The sequence below is a fragment of the Aegilops tauschii genome, chromosome 7 (assembly GCF_002575655.3).
Source record: "Aegilops tauschii subsp. strangulata cultivar AL8/78 chromosome 7, Aet v6.0, whole genome shotgun sequence".
NCBI lineage: Eukaryota > Viridiplantae > Streptophyta > Magnoliopsida > Poales > Poaceae > Aegilops > Aegilops tauschii.
The window spans coordinates 466,571,708-466,598,034 of NC_053041.3; the positions used below are offsets into that span (position 1 = coordinate 466,571,708).

At 47.2% G+C, this 26,327-nt stretch overlaps 1 protein-coding gene and 1 pseudogene across 10 annotated transcripts; one reads left to right on the plus strand and one right to left on the minus strand.

Annotated features, from left to right (window-relative positions):
- The first annotated feature begins 238 nt into the window (after positions 1-238).
- LOC120967868 (uncharacterized) lies at positions 239-26,070 on the plus strand. Of its 10 annotated transcripts, none has more exons than XM_073504763.1 (8): positions 239-500; positions 1,014-1,157; positions 1,432-1,603; positions 2,691-2,868; positions 19,483-19,610; positions 21,839-23,567; positions 23,671-24,540; positions 24,632-26,070. In XM_073504763.1, exons 6-7 carry the CDS (start codon positions 23,393-23,395, stop codon positions 24,522-24,524), a joined length of 1,029 nt encoding a protein of 342 aa, XP_073360864.1. In that variant the 5' UTR covers positions 239-500; positions 1,014-1,157; positions 1,432-1,603; positions 2,691-2,868; positions 19,483-19,610; positions 21,839-23,392; the 3' UTR covers positions 24,525-24,540; positions 24,632-26,070. The 10 variants fall into 10 exon arrangements, 8 of the variants coding, with proteins under 8 accessions (XP_073360864.1, XP_073360865.1, XP_073360867.1 ...); XM_073504765.1 differs by lacking the exon at positions 239-500 and adding an exon at positions 539-898; XM_073504764.1 differs by lacking the exon at positions 19,483-19,610.
- Positions 2,702-7,629, minus strand: LOC109743448 (uncharacterized; annotated as a pseudogene).
- Positions 26,071-26,327: the final 257 nt, after the last annotated feature.

The window sequence follows — 26,327 nt, forward strand, 5'->3', positions numbered from 1 at the left end:
CACGGCGGCTGCCTACCATCATTGCCTACCTAGTAGCTAGGCGGCAGTAGGCCTATTAAGCCCTGTAATCGGGCATTAGTCCAGCTTAGCGCCAAACAAATGACGCTGCTGGCTGCTGGCCGCGGATTAAAACGTGGTTTGGACCGTGATTAGCCGAAAAAGGAAGGTGACTAAAACGTAGCGCGGCAGAGGAAACCGTTCCGATCACGGCGGGGTGGGGTTTGGATTTGGTGAATCCGGTTTCGATCTGGCGCAATCAATGCGGCGTCATCCAGGAGGGTTTCCGATTCCAGCACGGCGGGCGCGTCCGTCCTCCGCCCCGGATGCCGCTACCGCCCCTGCTCGCGTCGACGTGGCGTTCGTTCTGCTGGGCCTCGGCCACTGAAGGGCGGGCCAAACGTCGCCTGCGGGGTCACATCGGCCCGCATCTCCAGGCCCACCACGCAGTGGAGCTCTGCGCCGCCGCCGCCGCCCGCACCAAGATCCCTTCGCCGATAGAGGTGAGACCCCTCCCTCCCTCCCAGCCTGCTGCTTTCACAGCATGCTAGTACTCATGATCATCCGGAGTACCAACTAATTAGTTGCCTGGTTCGCTGATCTCATGATCATTCGAAGCGAACTGGAGTGTAGGTTTCGTATAAGCATGTTCCTGATTCTTGACTCCAATGAGCCAGCAGCCGGCTCACTACTGAAATTTGGTCCTGGTCTGCGTCTTGTAGAGGTTTTCAGAGTCGAGCAGTTATTGCTTAGTTGACATCTTCTAATTTTTCACTAGGTTGCCAATTCTTGGTGGGCATTATTAGCTATGATTTTGATGCAGCTTATGAGCTCCTTCGTTTACTTACCAGAGTCTGTTGTGATGCTGGGAAATGAAACCTATTCAGAGACAATAGTGTGGGTAAAGATCTGGCAACAGAACAGACTGCTAGCAAGATAGTTAATCTTGTAAGACAGCTTCAGACCACATTGCCTCCTTAAGAACTTATTCTACCTGGTCTTCTCTTCAACCACAGCAACAGCTTGCGCTACAAGCAGCGTCAGTCGGGATCAAGGGGCGGGCCAAACTAGGGTTCTGCGACAACCAGGTACACGCTTGTGCCATGCCTATCTGCCTATCTACCTGATATGGGGCGTTCTTCTCCGCGGATTGGGCGCAGGTTTGGTTCTCAACACCATTAACTCTGGCTTGTTCCAAGTCAGCTTCCCAAATATTTACTCTGACTGCGCAAATCGGTCTAGCTCTGTTCGTTCGGGCTGTGCTTTTATAAATACTACTCGCTTGTACAAATAAGGTAAAGTCTGAACATGAAACGAAATGAAAAGAGAAGGGTACTGTCTGCAAGTGTCACTAACTGAACTATTTTTTATTCTTCGAAAAGCCATGTAAGATAGTACAGCATTGTTCCTTTTTACATGAATTTCTGTCACTAGGTACCATCCTGCCAATCTTTGCTTCATCTGAAATCCATGCATGAGGCCAGATGCTTGATTCTAAGGATCTCCGCAGAAACTTGTCCCATGCCCGGCCGGTCTTTGGGCGATGTCATGGAGCAGGAGAGGCCTATTCTAACCATTAGAGCGACACAGTTCTTCATCACTTTCGGTGCGTTGCTGTCATCTTGTAGCATTGTTGGATCAACAACCTCACAAATATTATCTGGAAATGCTCTACGAACAAATTCATGAAGGCTTGCACCTTCACTGAATTTTCCGTCGTTGGACTTCGCCCTGTTATCATTTGTAACAGAAGCACTCCAAAACTGTAGACATCACCCTTGGTTGATATCTCTTCTCTCATGCCAGCATTTACATTTACAAACACAGTTAGAGAATCTGCAATATTTGCAAGTTGCAACTCCGTAAAGAACAAACACACCCAATAATCTAACATTGCTGAGGACATGCTTAATCTCACCTGGTGGGATGTATCCGATCGACCCTTTATGAAAGGATAAAAGTTTTTACTTCTTGCACTATCTTTTCGATATCCAATGTATCTAATAATCTCACCTGGGTCTTTACTTTTACTTGGATAGTAGCCTATATTTTTGCCGATGTATAGAACTTCTCTAATGTAGTCGTTATTCTTACAAATTACTCCCTCCGTCCCATAATGTAAGACGTTTTTTGACACTACACTAGAGTAAAAAAACGTCTTACATTATGGGACAGAGGGAGTACTGTATTCTGCTTTGCCTTTGCTTCGTCTAGTTTATGTAGAACTAGATCAATTTTATTATTCAACCCAGAGTACTTTTCTACAAGTCTTTGGTATTTCCTAAAAAACATTCAAATTTTTGGTCTAAGTAGTCTTTTCTTTTCCCCCAAGATATCAAAAAGCTATATATCAAATCAACAATTGTATTTAGTTGGCTATGAGTAGTATGCCAAGTATGTTCTTTAGAGGGATTTATTCTGCACCTTATATCAATATTTTCTTTAGCATTTATTACTTTACCTGTGCTAACTTCTAAATTTAGATACTTTAAACACTAGCTCAGATACCAACAATGCACAATATTCAATATTAAAATATGTTAATATTCAGTTTATTATTGTTAATATTCGAGATTAATTATTATAAAATTATTAATGAAAAATTATTTAAAGATGTTAATATATGATTTGTACTGTTCAAATTTCCTAAAATAAGATACTATATTCATGTGAGTCTACTGTTCAAATTTCAGGAAATCTGAAGTTACAGTTGAAAAAAATAACTAGCCCAGCCGTGAGTTATGCAATTCTGAGATTGGAGAAGAAAATTATTAAAACTGAAATAGAGCAAAAGAGAAGATTACACTGTTTGCAAGGGTCACTATCTGTCTAACTGAACTCAAAAGAAGGAAAAGCCATGAGATAGTACAGGTACATCATTATTCTTCTTTACACGAATTTCCATCGCTAGCAACCATCCTGCCTATGCTTTGCTTCATCTGACATACATGGGTGAGGCCACATGCTTGATTCTAAGGATCTCAGTAGAAACTTGGCCCATGTCCGGCCGCTCTTTGGGCGATGTCATGGAGCAAGAGAGGCCTATTCTAACAAGTGGAATGACACAGTTCTTTATTACTTCTTGTGCATTGCTGTCGTCTTCTAGCATTGTTTGATCAACAACGTCACAAATATTATCTGGAAATGCTCTACGAACAAATTCATGAAGGCTTGCACCATCACTGAAATTTTTGTCAGTTGGACTTCGCCCTGTTATCATCTGTAACAGAAGCACTCCAAAACTGTAGACGTCACCCTTGGTTGATATCTCTGCGCTCATGCCATACTCTGCATTTACATTTACAAACACAATTAGAGAAATCTGCAGTATATGTACAACTCTAAAGAAAAAACGAACCCAATAGTCCAACATTACTGAGGATATGCTTAGTCTCACCTGGAGGGATGTATCCGATGGATCCTTTTAGGCAGGCCAGACTTGTCGAATCACCTTCTTGTACATTTGATGTTGTGAGTACAAACCTTGCCAGGCCAAAGTCAGTGACATAGGCAACCATGTCAAGATCCAAAAGAATATTGCTTGGCTTTAGGTCACAGTGTATTAGTGGAGATGCACACTGGTTATGAAGATAATCCAAAGCAAAGGCTACATCCAAGCCAATATTGATCCTTCGGCTTAAAGTCAGGATATGTTTCTCACCATGTTCAAGGTCTTCCGGATGCAGCCACATTTCTAGGTTCCCATTCGGCATGTATTGGAACACTAGGGCCTTGAAATCTGCCCCATTAGAATCCACAGAAGAACATGATGTGATGATCTTTACAAGATTCCGGTGACGGGCATTTCGCAGGGCTTCACACTCTGCAATAAAGCTCCTATTTGCTCCATAATTATTTAGGCTGAATATCTTGATGGCAACCTGATCTTCCTGAAGCCTCAAACTGCCCTTGTAAACCACTCCAAATGATCCTGATCCAATTAGGTTTGCTGGAGAATACCTATCTGTTGCCCTTACAATGTCTTCATATGATATCTTCTTCATGTGCTCACTGAATTCTTGCAAATGTGGATTTTCCTGCATCCTCTTCCTCCAGTAAATTGTTGCAATACACGACAAAATTAATAGGACAGCAGAAACAGCTGGCATTACTATCCGTAGGACTAGAGCCGATGAATTTTGTTTCCCTTTTCTGTCAACTTGTGTTGAACAAAGAGGTATACCTCCTGTTGGAATGCTGGTACACAAATCATGATTTCCTTCAACTGACACTGCACCAGTATTGTTAAAAATACCGCCTCCTGGAACTGCTCCATCAAAATTGTTGAAGGATAAGTTAAGATTTTGCAGGGAACTTAAGGATGTGAGGAACTGTGGAATCTTTCCGGACAAATTGTTATGAGAAATATCCAAGTACTCCAGAACCACACACTGGCCAAGAGTGGATGGGATGTTGCCGGATAACCTGTTATTTGATATGCTAATTTTGTTCACATTAATGAGATTGCCAACTTCCGCTGGTACTCCCCCAGATAGGTAATTGTGTGACAAGTCCAACTCTTCAGAAAGCGAAGAAATTTTGAAGATTTCACTTGGTATATTCCCTTCTAGTGAGTTGTGAGCAAGGTTGAGTATTTGGAGTTGAGTACAACGTCCTATACTTGCAGGTATCCTTCCGCTAATGTTGTTCCCATCCAATTTCAGAGAATTTAGCTTAACCAGATTACCAATAGTATCCAGTATTTGCCCTGACAGTTTGTTATGTGCAAAGGATAGATGGACCAAGCTCTGCAAATTACTAATTGTTGGTGGTATATTTCCAGTGATAAGATTGTAATCCATGTACAACCTGCTGAGGCTCTTAAGATTGCCAATCTCAGGTGGTATAGGCCCAGAAATTTGGTTTTCCCTTAGCCACAGCCACTCGAGACTATCAGAAAGATTGCCTATCGAACTTGGTATTTTGCCTTGAAGATTGTTCCCAGCCAACATCAGCATAGTCAACCTGGTACAACTTGTGAGTGAAGAGACAAATTCCCAGTCTCCTGCTTCTAGCTTGTTGTATGACAAATCAAGTTCCTCCAAATTTGGCAATGACCCAGAGAAGGGTATAAACCCAGTTAGGCTGTTATTATACAGGTAAAGCTGACGAAGGCTGTAAGCTTTGGAAAGAGAAGCTGGGATAGGGCCATCAAACTTGTTTGATGAGAGGATTAAATACTGAATATTTGGGAGTGTGTAGCCAATATTGTAGGGTAGCCTTCCAGCAAGCGAGTTGTTTCCTAAGCCAAGAATGTCAGAGATGACATATTGAATAGAGATGGTGGAACTGTCCCAGACAAGTTGTTCACATTTAAGGTCAGTATCTGCAGTGTTGAGATATGACCTAAGCTGTCTGGTATACTCCCTACTAAATTATTCTCTGTAAGACGAAGATCGATGAGGGAGGAAAGGTTCCCTAGCGAGGAAGGTATTTTTCCTGAAATATGATTGTGCCTTAAATCGAGGTATTGAATAGGGGAAGCAGTGGCAGAAACAACAGGTATAGAACCAACAAGGTTGTTCTGTTGGAGGGAAATATCAAGAAGAGACGATGTGCTGAAGAGAGCCTTTGGTAGTTTTCCACTAAGCCTATTGCTCATGAGCCAAAGTACTTGGAGGGATGAACTATTTGCTAGGGACTCCGGGATGACCCCTGTTAGAGCATTCATCCCAAGATTGACATATGTAAGAGAACGGCTGCTACCCAGAGATGGCGGTATGTTACCTTCCAAAGTGTTCTTGCTGAGGTTGAGCTCACGGAGCCGGCTCAGGAGGCCAAGCTCTGATGGTATGCCACCATTGAAGCCATTGTTTGACAGCTGCAGCCTTGCAAGAGAGGTCAGGTTAGCAACGCAAGGTGATATGGAGCCTGAGATGCCTTGTGACTCAAGGTCCAGCGCAATCACACGACGAGGGAACACCGTGTTGCAGGTGATCCCATGCCACTCGCAAATGTCCGGGGACGTGTTCCTCCATGAAGCTAAAACTCCTGCTGGACCCGAGAGCCGGGACTTGAAGCAGAGGAGAGCTTGCCTATCATTTTCAGTTTCGTTGCAGATGGCTAGTGGTAGGCTGCAAAGGAAGCAAAAGAGGCATAGGAACCAAACAAAGCCTGGAAACAAGACACCAGAAGACGCCATTGTTGTTGTTTACAGGTTACAGCTATGGAGTATGGGGATGAAAGCTCCCATGTGCAGGAAGGAGGATGTTTAAGTACTCAGCCGTCGAATGTGACATTAGCTCTGCTCTAAACAATTTCAAATTTGAATTTTGGGTCAAACTTGAATTTTGGGTCAAATTTGAAATTCGGCCAGAATTTGAATAGCATTACACAAATACCATTTTACACAAATTGAGGCAAGTTTGTTATTCTACAACACACATCACCATTAGACAAGTTTGATAAAAGAAGTTTTCACTTCTTCTTACCACTCGATTTCTTCTTCTTACCACTTTTTGATCCTACCACACCTAGTTCACTCAAACTCTTGGTTTTCTTAACTGGACTAGCTGGGATAGCTTCAGTTGGCACCACAACATCTACATCAACTCCAATAGCTTCAATTGGTAATACAACTTGCAATATAGGCTCAGTTTGCGGAACATTTGCCGCAACAACTTCAGTTTGCAGAACATCTGCCGCAACAGCTTCAGTTTGCACCACATTCTGCACCACATCATCATCCAAATGTTGCTCATGATGCATCATAAGATCAAAAACTGCCTCGTTTTGCACAACATCATCCAAATCTTGATCATTTTGCATCACAACATCATCCAACTCTTGCTCATTTTGCATCGCAGCATCATCCAACTCTGGTTCATCACCAAAATTTCTCTGTTTTCTACAGCCATTGATTCTTGCCTTTTTGATTGCCCAGCAATCTTGAACAACAAGGGGTTGACCTCCACGCTTCCTCCTGGAAAACCCAGCTTGTAATTTTGCATGTAATTAAAAACAACACCCAAATAAAAAAACACAAACGTAAACATACTTTGGCCTTTCAGGAGTGTAACGACATTTTGGAGATCCTTTTCAGTGCCCAAGTTCCTGGCACAACTTGCATCTATTTTTGTTACCTTTTTGGGACCTTTTTGGCTTTGCATCCTTCTTCCCCTTCCCCTTTTTACTACTCCCACCTTTCTCAAACCATGTCTTGAATCTACTCTCTTTAGGCCTGCCAGCCTTTCTTTTTGTTAGGGGAGGACACATGGAAAATTCAATTTCCACTTCAGGCCACTGAGACTGATCTGTAAGTGCTGGAATTGGAGTTGCATATGCAGTCTTGAATCTTGCCCTGAGTAATATTCATGTAAATATGGGTGCATGTTTATCTTGGGTTGGGAGGCCAAGAAAATAATGGCATGGTCACATGGTTTCCCGGTGTGTTGCCACTCGAGGCAAGTACAGTCATGCAACTCAGTGTTAACAACATGCCTCCTTCCAGTCTTGGTATCTCTAACTTCAGCACCCCATAATGAAGATTTTTCCACAGACAAATGTATAAGATTTCTACTCCTGTTCACCACCTGTTGTACCACTGCAGGAAGCTTATCCCCTTGCAGACAATCACCAATCCTTCTTCTCAATTCCCACATGCCCATGATCATGATCCTGATTTGGTCAACCATGTCATGCACAGGCAAGTTCTTTAACTGCTTTATCTTGTTGTTAAAACTTTCTGCCAAGTTATTGTTGATATGATCACACTTGATGACAGTGTTAAAATCCTGATCTGTACCACAATAGAGAATGATAGGTGTTCAACCATGGACCAAACTCACTGCATGCTGCTTTTATCTTATCAAGATGATAGAATGTGTTTGTTTTGTGTAAGATCTTGCTGTTGGCCACATTCTCCCAAATTCTTCCCCTCTGAATTTTTTATATCAAATTCATCCACATATGGCCGAAGCACTCCCTCTGATCACAATGAGGAAAAACATTCTTCACTGCATTTTTTAGCCCTTTACATGCATCTGTGTGTACTGCCAGAGGTGACACTGGCCCTATGCATCTTTTCAACCGCATCATGAACCATGTCCATGAAACCTCTGTCTCTGACTGAAACAAACCAATAGCAACAAGGAACATCCAGTTGTGTCCATCTAAAGCATTGCATGCTGCCAATGGACCATTCCATTTGCCATCTGTGACGGCACCCTGCTTTGAAGCCATCTGTGACGCCCCCGATTCAATCGTACACTAATCATACACGCAAACGTGTACGATCAAGATCAGGGACTCACGGGAAGATATCACAACACAACTCTATAAATAAAAACAAGTCATAGAAGCATCATAATACAAGCCAGGGGCGTCGAGGGCTCGAATACAAGTGCTTGATCATAGACGAGTCAGCGGAAGCAACAATATCTGAGTACAGACATAAGTTAAACAAGTTGCCATAAGATGGCTAGCACAAACTGGGATACAGATCGAAAGAGGCACAGGCCTCCTGTCTGGGATCCTCCTAAACTACTCCTGGTCGTCGTCAGCGGCCTGCACGTAGTAGTAGGCACCTCAAGTGTAGTAGGAGTCGTCATCGACGGTGGCGTCAAGCTCCTGGGCTCCAACATCTGGTTGCGACAACTAGGTAGAATGGAAAGGGGGAAAAGAGGGAGAAAAGCAACCGTGAGTACTCATCCAAAGTACTCGCAAGCAAGGAGCTACACTACATATGCATGGGTATATGTGTAAAGGGCCATATCGGTGGACTGAACTGCAGAATGCCAGAATAAGAGGGGGATAGCTAATCTTGTCGAAGACTACGCTTCTGGCCACCTCCATCTTGCAGCATGTAGAAGAGAATAGATGGTAAGTTCACCAAGTAGCATCGCATAGCATAATCCTACCCGGCGATCCCCTCCTCGTCGCCCTGTTAGAGAGCGATCACCGGGTTATATCTGGCACTTGGGAGGGTGTGTTTTATTAAGTATCCGGTTCTAGTTGTCATAAGGTCAAGGTACAACTCCGGGTCGTCCTTTTACCGAGGGACACGGCTATTCGAATAGATAAACTTCCCTGCAGGGGTGCACCACATAACCCAACACGCTCGATCCCATTTGGCCGAACACACTTTTCTGGGTCATGCCTGGCCTCGGAAGATCAACACATCGCAGCCCTACCTAGGCTCAACAGAGAGGTCAACACGCCGATCTAAACCCTATGCGCGCAGGGGTCTGGGCCCATCGCCCATTGCACACCTGCACGTTGCGTACGCGGCCGGAAGCAGACCTAGCCCCCTTAATACAAGCGTGAGCTTACGGTCCAATGCGGCGCGCGCCACTCAGTCGCTGACGTCAAAAAGAGCTTCGGCTGATACCACGACGCCGAGTGCCCATAACTCTTCCTGCGTAGTTGGTTAGTGCGTATAGACCAAATGGCCAGACTCAGATCAAATACCAAGATCTCGTTAAGCGTGTTATTATTAAGTATCCGCGGACGCCGACCAGGGCCAGGCCCACCTCTCTCCTAGGTGGTCTCAACCCGCCCTGTCGCTCCGCCACAAAGTAACAGTCGGGGGCCGTCAGGAACCCAGGCCCACCTCTACCGGGATGGAGCCACCTGTCCTTTCAGCCCCCTCATCAGAATCACTTGCGGGTACTCAACGAGCCGACCCGACTTTAGTCACCACATGTGTCATGTATATAAAGTATATAGTATATACCCGTGATCACCTCCCGAAGTGATCACGGCCCAGTAGTATAGCATGGCAGACGGACAAGAGTGTAGGGCCACTGATGGAACCTAGCATCCTATACTAAGCAGTAGGATAGCAGGTAAGGGTAACAACTGTAGCAACAATGACAGGCTATGCAACAGAATAGGATTAACCGAAAGCAGTAACATGCTACACTACTCTAATGCAAGCAGTATAGAGAAGAGTAGGCGATATCTGGTGATCAAGGGGGGGGGGCTTGCCTGGTTGCTCTGGCAAGACAAGGGTTCGTCGTCGACGTAGTCGATCACAGGGGCGGCATCGGTCTCGGGGTCTACCGGAGAGAAGAGGGGGAAGAAACAATAAATATAGAGCAAACAAGGCATCACAAAGTAAAACATGGCAATATGATGTGCCGGGTGTGACCTAACATATGGCTACGCGATAAAGGTGAAGGGGGAATTCAACCGGGAATGTATTCCCGGTTCCGGACCTGTGTCAGACAGATGACCGGAGGGGAAATATTCCAAGTTCAGCATGCTAAAGGCATGTGACAGATGAACGGACCGCATATTCGGATTCGTTGGATTTTTCTGAGCACCTTTCATGTAGAAAACATTTTCATCCGAGGTACGGTTTATTTTCTATGAATTTTCAAAGATTAAAGCAATTTTCTAGAATTACTTAAATTAATAGAAAAGGAATATGACGCCAGCATGACGTATGAGTGACGTCAGCAGTCAACAGTCCGGTTGACTGGTCAAAATTGACACGGGGGACCCCACCTGTCATAGACAGTGGGTTAAACAGAGCTCAAACTAATCTAAATTTAGTTAGTAAAACTACTGGCCCACCTGTCAGTGTCTAATCAGTTTAAATTTAACTAAATTAATTAATTTAATTAGTGTTAGGGGCGGGGCTGGTGGTCGCCCAGTCAGCGAGGTTGACCGGGTCAACTTGGTCAAGGGGGGCGAGCGGGGGCCACTTGGGCCACCGGTCAGTGACCAGGGTGGTGGCCCCGGGCGGCCAAGTTAGCGGTGGCGGTGGCGCGCCGGCGGCGGATATTACAACGGCGGCGATGCGCCGGAGTCGGCCGGAAAAAGGCCACAGAGGGCCTCCAGACCGGCGGTTTGGACCTACGGGTGCGTGCTGGCGTCGCGCACGTGATGGTGAGGATGGCCGGCGCCGGGGATGGTTCGAGCATCGCCGGCGTCGAGGTTTGCGGTCGCCGGAGTTGGGCGAGGATGCAGTAGGCGACAGGGGGCACGAACGGAGGCGCGAGTGGGCTCTTTCGAATGCCGGGTCGACGCCGCGTCAAGTGGTGGTATTAGGCGATGCTGGGGAGGCCGGAGCTGGCCGGAGTAGCGACGGGGAGCGGCGGTGGTGCTCAGGCCCCGTTCGAATCGCGGCGGGAGCGACCTAGGGGGCGGTTGGGGCTGCAGCTCGGTGCTGCGCGTCTCTTGGAGCACTCCAGTGACTTGCGCTAGGGCTCGGAAGCGCGTACGGCACGCGGGCGGCGGCCATGGCGGGCGGCGGAGCTCACCTCCGCGGGGACGGCGACGGAGCGCGCTAGAGCGTGAAAGAGAGGGAAGGGAGCGACACGGAGGCTCACCTAGCGGCCACATGGCGGCCCCGTGAACGCTTAGGAGCAGCAGAAGCGACGAAGCGGGGCGACGGTGCTCGTCGGAGCCGAGGACGATGACTTGGTCGGGGCGGTGCTATAGCGGGCTTCGGCTCGAGCGGGTGGTCGGGGTCGTAGTAGTGGACGTCGACGGCGCGTCTGAACACGGTGGCTCGTCGAGGAGGGGTCGGTGGCTACGTGGGCGAGCAAGCGAAGGTGACGATAGTGGCGACCATGGCGGAGAGGAGAAGCAGCAGCGCGTGGGGGGGGGAGGGGATCTGAGAGGAGAGGCGGAGAGGGAGAGAGGCGTGGAGTGGGGGAGGGACCGAGGCGCGCGCGTGGCGGCCTTATCCCCTCGCCGACGACGGCGAGTGGGTTCGGCGGGGCTACGCCCCTGTTCTGACCCCGGTCGGGGGAATAGGGAAGGGGACGGGCAGGGAGGATCTGGGCTGGCTCGGGTGGGTTAGGTGGGCCGGCCCAGGTGGGTTAGGTCCAGGGGGGTTGCTGTATCTCTCTCACTTTTGTTTTCTCTAACAGTTTTCTTTTCCTTTTAAACTTTCTGTTTTCCAAAACTTTTCAGAACCAAAACAGTTTTATAAATTATAAAACTTACACCTAAAATATCATCATGTTTTAGGCTACTGCCACAATTAGTTTAGCACTTAAATAAAACAGGTTAGCATTTTTACAAATTAAAAAGCATTTAAACAAATGTTATAAGCACTGTTTTAGCTAATTTAGTGCACTTAAACACTTTGTGAAAAAGTTGGTTCACTACCAATATTAGTTATGGGATTATTTGGCACAAGATGAACATTTTAGATTTCATGTCTGACAAATATGATTTTTTTTACTTTAGATTGGATTTGAATTTGAAAAGTGATTTGGATCAAGTGAAGATTAGCAACAGTAATGTGATGACATGGCACCATTAACAGGGGATTACTGTAGCATGACACTGGGGGTGTTACAAATCTCCTCCACTACAAGAAATCTCGTCCCGAGATTTAAGTGGGGAAGTAAAGAGTAACTTCGGAGAACTGAGCCTTATAGGGTTAATTATCTAGTGAACAATTCAGGGAATGAGGCAGAAGTATCTCTCGAGTTGAAACTTAATAAACATCGAGAGCAAAGTAAGAAGGTACGATAGGAAGTTTCAAGCGAATGAACAAATTGATACCTGAACAGAGTGCGATAAAGGGGTTCAGAGCATCGGGAATAGATCATCTCTCGAAAGGTGGCTCGTGACATGATACGAAGCCAATTGCAAGAATATTTTGGAATCAAAGATATACAGGAGAGTCAGGTTCCGATCCTGTGGAACTGTGGGTTATGAGCCCACCATGTGGGTTAAAAGTAGAAAGGGGGCCGATAGTAAGGCATGTCAAATGATAGACTGTCAGCTATGTTGCCAACCACGTTGGTACCAAGGGCGAGGGATGAAGAGAACTATTTTCCTGCTCGTTGAAATGAGGCAGACCAGTAGGCAAAGTTCTCGTCCATCGGCGGTTACCAGAATGTCATCAACTTTAGTAACAGGGTCGTACTGACCGAATTGTACCTTGAGGCGTTTTTATAAGCAGGGAATTCTTTTTGCTTAGATCATATAGATCGCAAGAAAGGTTAAACAAGACAATGGAAAGGAAATGTGTTTAAACGCATATTTCAGGGGTATGTCCTTCCCAAGGACAAGCAGAGTATGATATCCATGATAAGACAGCAAGTTCAAAAGCATTTAGATAAAGGGGGCGAGGGAAGAATCATGATATTACACATACAACGGTGTTTGGATAATAGATCAAGAAACATTCGACAATGTGCTTCCAATGTTCTTGTTGATATTCGGAATACCTCAGTCATGCTTCGAGGTATCATTAACATGGTGTTACAAGTAGGGGTTGGAGTTGAAGATCACAAGAAATACTCAAGGAACAATTGCAGGAATAGCAAGGAGTCCAAGGTATAACCAAGACATGATCAAGCATGTGTTGGAAAGAATACAAGGGAGTTGTCGATGATAACTCAAATCATCGAGGGTCAAGGATGGTAGTACTCATCACGAATTCGATTGATATGCTGGAAGAACTCAGAATGTTGATGAGCACGACACAATTGTCGAGAGATTTCACGAAGATGTAATCGATCGGCGACGACATCACACCAAGGGAATGGTGAAGCAAAAGGTTACTGGAACCATGGGTACGACACAAACTCGAAATCAAGTTTGCAATTCAAGGCGAAATGATATGACGAGGGAGATTGACGTAAGATTAGCTCATCGTCGAAAATTGTGCTTCGGAAAGAAGGACCAGATAGCACAGTTAAAAAGGTGCACGATAATGATATAGCCGATCAGGCTAGGAATGACTTGAAGGGTTATTAAATCATAAGCAACGAAAATTACTTAGAGTTATTGAATCGGAGTGCGGAATCGATTCACTTAACGGTGTTCTCGAGTGACTAATAACTTAGAACCCGAGGGAAATTGGAATTGGCGAGAATAATAGTTGACGAAGAACTCATAAGAAGTTATGTAGTTTCGTGGTATTCTTGAGATACCAGAGTGTAACACTCGACGTTAGATCAAAGTAAGGGTTGTACAGGTGGAATGATCTGCAGAAGACAAGTACTTCAACTTGTCCGAGAAATGGTATTTAAAAGGAGAACATGGCCGGAACAACGATTGCAAAATGCCAGATCCCAGATATAAGATAAACTTATACCAAGGAAATATTTATTTGAAGAGAAGCTTTAATGATACGATCTACATCGTTTCCATGGGCATGAACACAAAGTTCAAGGTCGACTCCCACTTCTCCAATGCGAGACCATTCATTCACTGCTCTAATAAACATGATTTCAGTGTGAAAACCTACCGGGTGAATTACTAGAGGAGTATGACCCGTGAAAAGTTTTCGGGTCACACAGATTAAGGAAGGCATAAGGTTCAACCCATCGGGATATCTTAGAAACATATACCACAAGTTCCAAGAGTAAATATCACCAGCTCGAAAGCAGAGCATGGTTGACAAAAGGAGAGGATACAATTTACCGAAGGCATTATGTATGAGGGAAGAACTTCTCAAGGTGATTGAATATGAAGGACACTGTCGGATAAAAATCCAACAATGGATCGGGCGATCCACAACAGAGCTGATGTGAGTATCGGTACTCAATCAGAGGAAGAAAGAATGCAAAGGCATCAGATTATGGGAATAACTAACTAATTCAAATTTCAAATGCAAAGGAATTGCGATTTCCAAATCAAGAGATTAGAAGCAAACGCTCTGATTGAGGATGGATAAGTTGAGTAAACTTACGGGTACAACCGCCGGCTATTCGGTTGGTCGAGAACCAGTTCATGTTTAAAATGACATCTGATCCGGAAGGATGAATTCTAGGATTTCGGCTGAGGATTGCGAGCATTCACCACATATCAAATCAAAGGCTGAAAATGATGATGACAAGGGATACTAATGAATATTGCTAGACATATGGAACGCAACCATAATGCAAGCAGACAAGTATTTGCACAACAACAGCTGGCAGGGAATTACCGGAAGACCGGATAGTATATCAATGTACCTTGTGGATCATATGATCAACTAGTAATGAACAGTTCCTCGATAAGGGTGAAGAATTATTCGTAGGGGTATTCATGCAGCAAGGAACTGCGGGGTAGTAAGCATAATGGATGCTTGGAACATCGGAGAGTATTTGAGGGCACCTTGTAATAACAAGGGCAACTGGGGATGAAGGTATGAACGACAAAAGTATGTAGTTATCCATAAAGATTTATCGGTGGTAGGGATCGCAATGGCGAAGGGCACAAGGGTCTCGGGAAAGCATCAGAGAGTGTCTTCAGAATCTTCTGGTGCAGCAGGCGATCATCTGGCCGGAAGGGGCTCTCCGGGAGAAAGTATTTACGAGAACCTACAGTTAGTCTTTTTAGCAAAATCATTTAACCCGAATAGGAGAGAGTTCAGAGTCCCAGAGTAAAGGTCGAGGAATAAAAGATACTACTACCACCCAATGGCGACGTGGGCCCGTAAGCCGCACAACCATGTTAGTAAAAGTTTTGCAACGACTAGACTCAACTTCGGCCAAGGAGTTGGGAAGGGGGATTCCTACAGGCAGTCGGCTCTGATACCAACTTGTGACGCCCCCGATTCAATCGTACACTAATCATACACGAAAACGTGTACGATCAAGATCAGGGACTCACGGGAAGATATCACAACACAACTCTATAAATAAAAATAAGTCATACAAGCATCATAATACAAGCCAGGGGCCTCGAGGGCTCGAATACAAGTGCTCGATCATAGACGAGTCAGCGGAAGCAACAATATCTGAGTACAGACATAAGTTAAACAAGTTGCCATAAGATGGCTAGCACAAACTGGGATACAGATCGAAAGAGGCACAGGCCTCCTGCCTGGGATCCTCCTAAACTACTCCTGGTCGTCGTCAGCGGCCTGCACGTAGTAGTAGGCACCTCCAGTGTAGTAGGAGTCGTCGTCGGCGGTGGCGTCAAGCTCCTGGGCTCCAACATCTGGTTGCGACAACCAAGTAGAATGGAAAGGGGGAAAAGAGGGAGAAAAGCAACCGTGAGTACTCATCCAAAGTACTCGCAATCAAGGAGCTACATTACATATGCATGGGTATATGTGTAAAGGGCCATATCGGTGGACTGAACTGCAGAATGCCAGAATAAGAGGGGGATAGCTAATCTTGTCGAAGACTACGCTTCTGGCCACCTCCATCTTGCAGCATGTAGAAGAGAATAGATGGTAAGTTCACCAAGTAGCATCGCATAGCATAATCCTACCCGGCGATCCCCTCCTCGTCGCCCTGTTAGAGAGCGATCACCGGGTTATATCTGGCACTTGGGAGGGTGTGTTTTATTAAGTATCCGGTTCTAGTTGTCATAAGGTCAAGGTACAACTCCGGATCGTCCTTTTACCGAGGGACACGACTATTCGAATAGATAAACTTCCCTGCAGGGGTGCACCACATAAACCGACACGCTCGATCCCATTTGGCCGGACACACTTTTCTAGGTCATGCCCGGCCTCGGAAGATCAACACGTAGCAACCCCACCTAGGCTCAACTGAGAGGTCAGCACGCCGGTCTAAACCCTATGCGCGCAGGGGTCTGGGCCCATCGCCCATTGCACACCTGCACGTTGCGTACGCGGCCGGAAGCAGACCTAGCCCCCTTAATACAAGCGTGAGCTTACGGTCCAATGCGGCGCGCGCCACTCAGTCGCTGACGTCAAAAAGAGCTTCGGCTGATACCACGACGCCGAGTGCCCATAACTGTTCCCGCGTAGTTGGTCAGTGCGTATAGACCAAATGGCCAGACTCAGATCAAATACCAAGATCTCGTTAAGCGTGTTATTATTAAGTATCCGCGGACGCCGACCAGGGCCAGGCCCACCTCTCTCCTAGGTGGTCTCAACCCGCCCTGTCGCTCCGCCACAAAGTAACAGTCGGGGGCCGTCAGGAACCCAGGCCCACCTCTACCGGGATGGAGCCACCTGTCCTTTCAGCCCCCTCATCAGAATCACTTGCGGGTACTCAATGAGCCGACCCGACTTTAGTCACCACATGTGTCATGTATATAAAGTATATAGTATATACCCGTGATCACCTCCTGAAGTGATCACGGCCCAGTAGTATAGCATGGCAGACGGACAAGAGTGTAGGGCCACTGATGGAACCTAGCATCCTATACTAAGCAGTAGGATAGCAGGTAAGGGTAACAACTGTAGCAACAATGACAGGCTATGCAACAGAATAGGATTAACCGAAAGCAGTAACATGCTACACTACTCTAATGCAAGCAGTATAGAGAAGAGTAGGCGATATCTGGTGATCAAGGGGGGGGGGGGCTTGCCTGGTTGCTCTGGCAAGACAAGGGTTCGTCGTCGACGTAGTCGATCACAGGGGCGGCATCGGTCTGGGGGCTACCGGAGAGAAGAGGGGGAAGAAACAATAAATATAGAGCAAACAAGGCATCACAAAGTAAAACATGGCAATATGATGTGCCGGGTGTGACCTAACGTATGGCTACGCGATAAAGGTGAAGGGGGAATTCAACCGGGAATGTATTCTCGGTTCCGGACCTGTGTCAGACAGATGACCAGAGGGGAATATTCCAAGTTCAGCATGCTAGAGGCATGTGACAGATGAACGGACCGCATATCGGATTCGTTGGATTTTTCTGAGCACCTTTCATGTAGAAAACATTTTCATCCGAGGTACGTTTATTTTCTATGAATTTTCAAAGATTAAAGCAATTTTCTGGAATTACTTAAATTAACAGAAAAGGAATATGACGTCAGCATGACATATGAGTGACGTCAGCAGTCAACAGTCCGGTTGACTGGTCAATACTGACACGGGGGACCCACCTGTCATAGACAGTGGGTTAAACAGAGCTCAAACTAATCTAAATTTAGTTAGTAAAACTACTAGGCCCACCTGTCATTGTCTAATCAGTTTAAATTTAACTAAATTAATTAGTTTAATTAGTGTTAGGGGCCGGGCCCACCAGTCAGTGACTGGTGGTCGCCCAGTCAGCGAGGTTAACCGGGTCAACTTGGTCAAGGGGGGCGAGCGGGGGCCACTAGGGCCACCGGTCAGTGACCAGGGTGGTGGCCCCGGGCGGCCACGTCAGCGGTGGTGGTGGCGCGCCGGCGGCGGATATTACAACGGCGGCGACGCGTCGGAGTCGGCCGGAAAAAGGCCACAGAGGGCCTCCAGACCGGTGGTTTGGACCTACGGGTGCGTGCTGGCATCGCGCACGCGATGGTGAGGACGGCCGGCGCCGGGGACGGTCCGAGCATCGCCGGCGTCGAGGTTTGCGGTCGCCGGAGTTGGGCGAGGATGCAGTAGGCGACAGGGGGCACAAACGGAGGCGCGGGTGGGCTCTTTCGAACGTCGGGTCGACGCCGCGTCAAGTGGTGGTATTAGGCGATGCTGGGGAGGCCGGAGCTGGCCGGAGTAGCGACGGGGAGCGGCTGTGGCGCTCAGGCCCCGTTCGAATCGCGGCGGGAGCGACCTAGGGGGGCGGTTGGGGCTGCAGCTCGGTGCTGCGTGTCTCCTAGAGCACTCCAGTGACTTGCGCTAGGGCTCGGAAGCGCGTACGGCGCGCGGGCGGCGACCATGGCGGGCGGCGGAGCTCACCTCCACGGGGACGGCGACGGAGCGCGCTAGAGCGTGAAAGAGAGGGAGGGAGCGACACGGAGGCTCGCCACATGGTGGCCCCGTGAACGCTTAGGAGCAGCAGCAGCGGCGAAGCGGGGCGACGGTGCTCGTCGGAGCCGAGGACGATGACTTGGTCGGGGCGGTGCTGTAGCGGGCTTCGGCTCGAGCGGGTGGTCGGGGTCGTAGTAGTGGACGTCGACGGCGCGTCTGAACACGGTGGCTCGTCGAGGAGGGGCCGGTGGCTATGTGGGCGAGCAAGCGGAGGCGACGGCAGTGGCGACCATGGCGGAGAGGAGATGCAGCAGCGCGTGGGGGGGGAAGGGGATCTGAGAGGAGAGGCGGAGAGGAAGAGAGGCGTGGAGTGGGGGAGGGACCAAGGCGCGCGCGTGGCGGCCCTAACCCCTCGCCGACGACGGCGAGTGGGTTCGGCGGGGCTACGCCCCTGTTTCGACCCCGGTCGGGGGAATAGGGAAGGGGACGGGCAGGGAGGATCTGGGCTGGCTCGGGTGGGTTAGGTGGGCCGGCCCAGGTGGGTTAGGTCCAGGGGGGTTGCTGTATCTCTCTCACTTTTGTTTTCTCTAACAGTTTTCTTTTCCTTTTAAACTTTCTGTTTTCCAAAACTTTTCAGAACCAAAACAGTTTTATAAATTAGAAAACTTACACCTAAAATATCATCATGTTTTAGGCTACTGCCACAATTAGTTTAGCACTTAAATAAAACAGGTTAGCATTTTTACAAATTAAAAAGCATTTAAACAAATGTTATAAGCACTGTTTTAGCTAATTTAGCGCACTTAAACACTTTGTGAAAAAGTTGGTTCACTACTAATATTAGTTATGGGATTATTTGGCACAAGATGAACATTTTAGATTTCATGTCTGACAAATATGATTTTTTTATTTTAGATTGGATTTGAATTTGAAAAGTGATTTGGATCAAGTGAAGATTAGCAACAGTAATGTGATGACATGGCACCATTAACAGGGGATTACTGTAGCATGACACTGGGGGTGTTACACCATCTATGCAAGGCTTTAAAGCCATAAAGAACTTGGAGAAAAGGACTCTACCATCCTCTGTTACCTCAGTATCTATCTCCACAACACTGCCAGGTGACCTCTTTTCCACCTCTGCTTTGAAGTTATAAAGCATCCTAAAAGTATTTGCCCAATCACCATATAATTCTTTCATTGCCCTCTGTTTTGCTTTCCACACTGTGGTATACTTCACCTTAATGGGGTACTGCTTTTCCAAGTCCACTTTAAGTTTCTTTGTTGTAGTGTTTGGTTTCTTGGCTAAAATTGGAGTGATCTTTTTTGCAATCCAAAACTGTGATGTCATGGTTGATACTCTCTGTGAACTTGTAATACAAGTATGTGGATTTGGGATTTGATTAACCCTAATGGTACTTCCATCAGGTTGAATTCTAGCAGATATGTACCACTTGCAAGGCCTGATGCTTCCATCAAAACCTCTGCACCTTGCATAAAATTTCTTTCTGTCGGTCCACATAGTCTTGGCATCAAACTCATGTTTGACTGCATAAGTCTTGAAACACATTCTAAACTCCTTCATGCTTGGGAACAATTTGCCTACTTCAATAACATGATTTTCTTTGTCATACACACTTATAAGCTCATCATCATGTGCATCATCTACATCATCTGCAGCATCTTTCATCAGCTGTCCATCCACATCTTCACAAGCATCTATGCTAGCATCATTAGGCAAACTCGATTCATCCCTCTCTTCCTCATCTTGATCATCTTCTAGATCTACTAGAATGCCAAAAAAATTGGCCATCTCAGTGTCAGCCATTGGTGCAATGACCAAATTAGTAGTGTCTTCTAATTGTACTGAATTCCAATCAACACAAACAACCCTTGCAGCACCATCACAGCCCTCTTCTGCATCTTGCTCAGCCCCCTCTATTATTGTCACTTCACCCGTAAACATGGGCATATCTGTCTTTGTGAAGCCCAATCATCATCTACCATCTGCGAAGCCAACTTTGAGGGCACATATCCAACCTTAGAATCTGATTTCAGATCAACGAGCTCTGCATGAATGGTAGTCTGTTTGCTTGCCCAGCCGTCTTGCCGATCGATTTCATCAACCATCTCTTCACCATTCTCAATTCTCACATACTCACCCTTCCAATTATCATACCGTAACAATGCTACCTCTTGCTCTGGACCACAAAAAATGCTTTCCCCAATTTTCTCCACAACATTCCTCACGGCCCTCTCTTCCATGCTCTGTATTTTTTGTGGATCAATCTCTTCAAATTCAACCTCCCATTTCACAATTGTATCTCTCTCTCTCTATGTCTCGCACACTACCATCAACTAGCTTTGCTTTAGATGGTAAGAATTCAACACTGAATTCGAAGGTCCGAGCAACATTGCCCCTGTTTATCAATGGCGGGCTTTGTGAGGCAGCGAAAGCAGACGAGGCACACATGGCAGGGTTGAAGAGGTTGGACAGGGTGATTACTTGGTCGACGTAGTCTCTCTTGGCTCCATCTCATTCAGCCCAACGCCGCTCCCCAGTTCCACCCACCTGCACAATCTGGATCTCGTGGAAAACAGGGGCAAACAGAGGCTCACTTGGTCAGATCTAACTCAAGACGGAGGGGAATGGTGCCGAATAAACTCACCACATGCGCAGCCACGGCCGTGGATGAATGCTCCGCCGCGGCCGCCGCCGACGAGAACGAAGAAGAAGCAGCAACCAGAAGCAGGGGAGAAGCACGTGTTCAGTCACGCGGGGAATCGATGCACTGACAAGTGGGACCCACCACCAGACGCACTGATTAGTTTGACCCCCTGTTTTTACCTTAACCGCAGTCCCATTGACGACCGAACTCGTGTTTTAACCACCTGGTCGCATTGGGGCTATTATAGCCACGTAAAACGGCGCATAGGAGCTATTTATGGCAACTACATCGCACTCCTTCTAATTGACTTGAAATATGTCTCATAGGAGCTATAAGCCCCCACATCGCTGTCTAATCAGAATATGATGCTGCCTAATCAGAATACAAATTTTACCTTTTTACACTAACTCATTCATTGGCATGAGTTCTTTCTTTGTCCTATCGAACAACTATTTCTGCAAGTTATATGTGTTGTAATCTGTGTTGTACTCCCTCCGTTTTTAAATATAAGTCTTTTTAGAGATTCAAATATAAACTACATACGAAGCAAAATGGATGAATCTATACTTTAAACTATGTTTATATACATTCGTATGTAGTCCGTATTGAAATCTCTAAAGACTTATATTTAGAAACAGAGGGAGTACATGCCAAATTCTTACATTTTCTTATGCATTCCAGAGAGCAGAGGACTTGGCTCTTCATTTCACAGTCTGAACCTCCGTTTGGTGGTAAGGTGTCTCACACTTATTTTCTCAGACCAGAGTCGACTCCATGGCCCTATTATATATGCGCGCACTGCATTGACCGGCGCATCAACTTGAAGAGCGGTTGTCGGCTCCATAGCGTAGACGCGCGCTACCATGATGTTGACTCCAAATTTTGGCACGGTCAAGAACTTATTTAAAATGGCCTCAAATGGAGAAGTAATCTACATGAAAGAATTCCGTATTGTTGATATGAACATCTTTGAAGTTTGGGCCATCGCCGTCCGATTTCACCGCTAAGGCCGAAACTATGCTCAAAGTACTAAGATCTTATATTCAGAGTACAGTTTGGCGGTTTAAGCCCCCAAGACGACCTCAAATGGAAAAACTTTCTACACAAGTTGTCTTCGTCTTGTCGAAACGGTCGATTTTGATATAAAAATCGTCTTAATCCGAGGTCGTATGCAAAAGTTACAGCCAGTACAAGACGCTGCTGCACTAGATGGCCGGACACTCCGGGGACAACCATCCGGGTTTTTGATTTTCTCTGTGGATGACCGGACACTCCGGGTATGTTCGTCCGGATTTTGAATTTCGCAGCTGCAGACTTCGGAAAACAGCCGAAAACCCCTTCAAGATGGCCTCAGATCGAAAAACGTTCAACATGAAAGTTGTTCGCCTCGTCGAATCGGTCAAGATTGCTTTTGGGCTTGTTTCCATCCGAGATCGTTTACTCCCCCAAACATGGCCCACAAGGTGCAGCCAGATTTTACTAAACAGTTTTGGAAAGTTCGGACCAAACAAATCCGAATTAGACTAGGGTTTTGGACGTGAATTGAAGCCTTTTTTCCTTGCACAGGAAGTCCAGCCGTCTCTTATATATTTAAGGGGTGATGGCCGATTAAACAACACACAATCGAACAACACACCTATCACTTTTTATCTTTTATCTTTTCTCCTTAACCCTAGTTTTTCTTCTTCCTCGTTCTTCGTTCGTTCTTCTTCATTGCAGGGCGGCGAACCTCGAGGCCCTAGGGGCGGTCAGGCCGACCTAGGGCAGCCCATAGCCGCCGCGCGCCCTGACGGGGTCCCTTCCGGGCGTGTGGGGTTTCGGGTCTACAAAAGCGCCTGCCGGATTGTCTTGCGTACCGCGCTTCCGGCGGGTCTCCTTCGACATGAGCTGCGGTGCATCATCCCCGGCGTCGAAGGTACACGGTGACGTGTTCGTGTGCGAACACATGACAGACCAGCAGCCGAGCAAGTTGCCTGGAGAATGTCAATGGTACGAGTAGAGTGTTTTGTATGAACGCATGCCACCCACTTGTGATGAACACATGCCACCCTCTTGTGATGAACAGAGTGTGTGGAGTCGTCGGGGAAGGTCAAGGTCATGGCTGTAAGCTGGGTGCGCATACGGAGGTTAGAAAGTCCACTATGAAACGCATCGGTATATATATAAATACCGGGGCCAGGAGGCATTCCTCATCGATCAACTTGTCCTCTGCCTAGTAGCTAGCACCGATCAAGGATGGCTCTTGCTCCCCGGTCGTCTCTGCGCTCCCTGTTGCTGCTCATGTCCCACGGGAAGCCACAGCTGAGCTCTTTCTTCTCCTCCTCCGCCGCCGCCACAGGCGTTCCGCCGGTCGCCCCAGGAGCTGATACCCCTCCGGCTGCTCCGGCCGTCCAGCTTCCAGTCACCACAGGTTAATGCTTCTTCCTGCACGCACGCGTCTCCTTTTTGGTTCCAGCTATCAGTCCTTTTCTCTTCTAGAACAAGCTAACAGTTAGTACTCTACTGCGTTGCAGCTCGGCCAGATCGTTCATGCCCGAAGCTCCCTGATGGTCCACGTACATATCAGGAAGAGCCTGTTCTTCGGCCACTTCATGGAGTAACTGACAACGCTTGTCTGAACGCCCCTCAAGATCCTAGCGCATACCCAACTCCTGATCATGGGTCATGTCGCACACCTGAACCTGTACCTGTCAAGCCTCCCCGGGCCATCCCTGAATTTCCTATGCACCCTGAAGTTCCTATACACAAAGTTCGTGATCCACCACCTAGGACGCGTCGTGGCGCTGTAACCAATGGTTCATGTGGCACACCTGAAACTGTACCTGTCAAGCCTCCCCGTGACATCTCCGAAGGTCCTGGACACGAAATTCCTAGACACCCTATTCATGATCCACCACCTAGGACGCATCGTGGCGCTGTAACCAATGGTTTCTGTGGCACACCTGAACCTGCACCTGTACATGTACCCGTCAAGCCTCCTAGGGCCATCCCCGAATTTCCTATGCACCCCGAAGTTCCTATACACAAAGTTCGTGATCCACCACCTAGGACGCGTCGTGACGCTGTAACCAATGGTTCATGTGGCACACCTGAAACTATACCTGTCAAGCCTCCCCGGGACATCTCTGAAGGTCCTGGACACGAAATTCCTAGACACCCTATTCATGATCTACCACCTAGGACGCATCGTGGCGCTGTAACCAATGGTTCCTGTGGCACACCTGAACCTGCACCTGTACATGTACCTGTCAAGCCTCTCAAGGGGATCTCCGAAGATGTTAAACACAAAGTTGGTGATCCACCACGTAGGCCTAAAGCTGTAATCGACCAGTCTGCACAGTGCTCTCCGACTGCTCCTGCCGTTTAGTCTCCGTTCACCCCAGGTAGCCCGCTAACCCGCACAAGCTAATGCTTCCTGCACATACGCATGCATCTTCTTTGATTGCAGCTAACAGTTACTCCGTTGCGTTGCAGATTTGCCAGATCATCCAAGCCAGAAGGTCCTTGTTCAGCTTTCATCCACTTCCCAGGGGGTCTACCTTATAGCTTGCGCTATATATATATATATATATATATATATATATATATATGCTTTTACTTGTAACTGAAGATAAATATAAGAAGGAAAAAACTAAAAGAAATTGCATCTTGTGTCCACTCATGTTCATGGTCTGGCTTCAGCAAGAACATATGGCACCAGAGCATTGTTTTGGTCCATGCCGAGTTCCCGCAGCTAGCGCTCCGTGGACGGGAGCACTGGCAATAGAGCAGGTTGGTCATGGATGCTGCCTTTAGCTAGCTCCATGCAAATCGTTGTCCTTGTGGCGGGGTCACAACTCAAGTGGTGTTTCAACGGATCGTGAGGGAGAGGAACGGCTCTGCACAATACCTAATGCTCATGGGCATTAACTGCACAAACTGGGCAATGGTGACATGGAGGTGAGGGTGCAGCTGCAGGCACCTGTCATGTGGAAGGCCGTCGAGTGGGCGATGGAACTCAACCAATTTTCCATGCGTTTCACCTCCCATCCTGTGATCTGGTCGCAAGCATTCGCTAATTACATCCTCAGGTGGACTCAACTGCCTGAGCCACATGAGGAGATACAACATGAATGTTTCATGGTTCGGTCACCCTATACGGAGCGGGGGCTGGAATCACCCTATATGTAGAGGAGATACGGTACACAATCTAGTTCCTCTTCAATGTCACAAACAACGAGGTAGAATATGAAGGGTTGTTGGTAGGGTTACGAGTAACATTCTTGCTAAATCTCATTCGGTTATGTCTCAGTCGATGCTATACTCATGTGATCTTACATCAAGATCCGTGCATTTTTTTCTTTTTTCAGTTTTTTACAAGTTATGCCACTTGACTGAGATTTGGTTAAATATCAGACGACAGAGACCTAGCCACACTGTAGGAGTAACTTTTGCGCCTGAGGTTTGTCCGCTTGCTGGTGAAAGGAGATTCCCAGCTTGTGGTAAGACAAGCATGCAAGGATTATCAAACCTCGTGTTCAACCATGGGAGTGTACCTTATGGAGGTTGCAAAGCTGGAAAGGGTGCACGTCGGCTTTGATTACCAACACATACCGTGGCTGGAAAGTCAATGGGCCGTCGAGATCACCCAACTGGCTTCCTTGCGGTCTCTAGGAAATTTTGAGATCTTCGTTGAGAAGCTCCTCAAGCTATCAATATCGCAAGCAAGCGATGTAGATGAAGAGGTTGGTGTATGAGAGACCTATTCGTCACCGGGATTAACGGCCAAGCGGGCTGGACATATCAGGGGTATTTGCTCGCACCTCCTTGATGGCGGTGGGATTACCCACCTATAATATGCTGATGACACGATTTTGATGGTTGAGGGGTCCGACGAGGACATCGGACACCTCAAGTTCCTTTTACTATGCTTCCAGGAGATGTCCGGCCTTACAGTTAACTTGACCAAGAGCGAGGTGATGTTGTTGGGATACTCCGACGAGGAGAAGCGCCGGATCGCAAACCGGCTTAACTGCCGACTAGGATCATTTCCGACGTCTTACTTGGGCATGCCCATTAGTGACACCCGCATACTGGAAAAGGGTCTTCGGCCATCTATGTGCAAGGTCTAGTATCGGGTCGAGCCTTGGCAAGGGAGGTGGCTCTCCAAGGCGGCTCGGGTTATCCTCAT

Excerpts from the sequence above, each read along its gene's own strand:
- LOC120967868 (XM_073504763.1), top strand. The coding sequence starts at position 23,393 with ATGGCTCTTGCTCCCCGGTCGTCTCTGCGCTCCCTGTTGCTGCTCATG. Across the intron at positions 23,568-23,670 it reads CCAGCTTCCAGTCACCACAG|CTCGGCCAGATCGTTCATGC; the intron begins GTTAATGCTTCT and ends ACTGCGTTGCAG.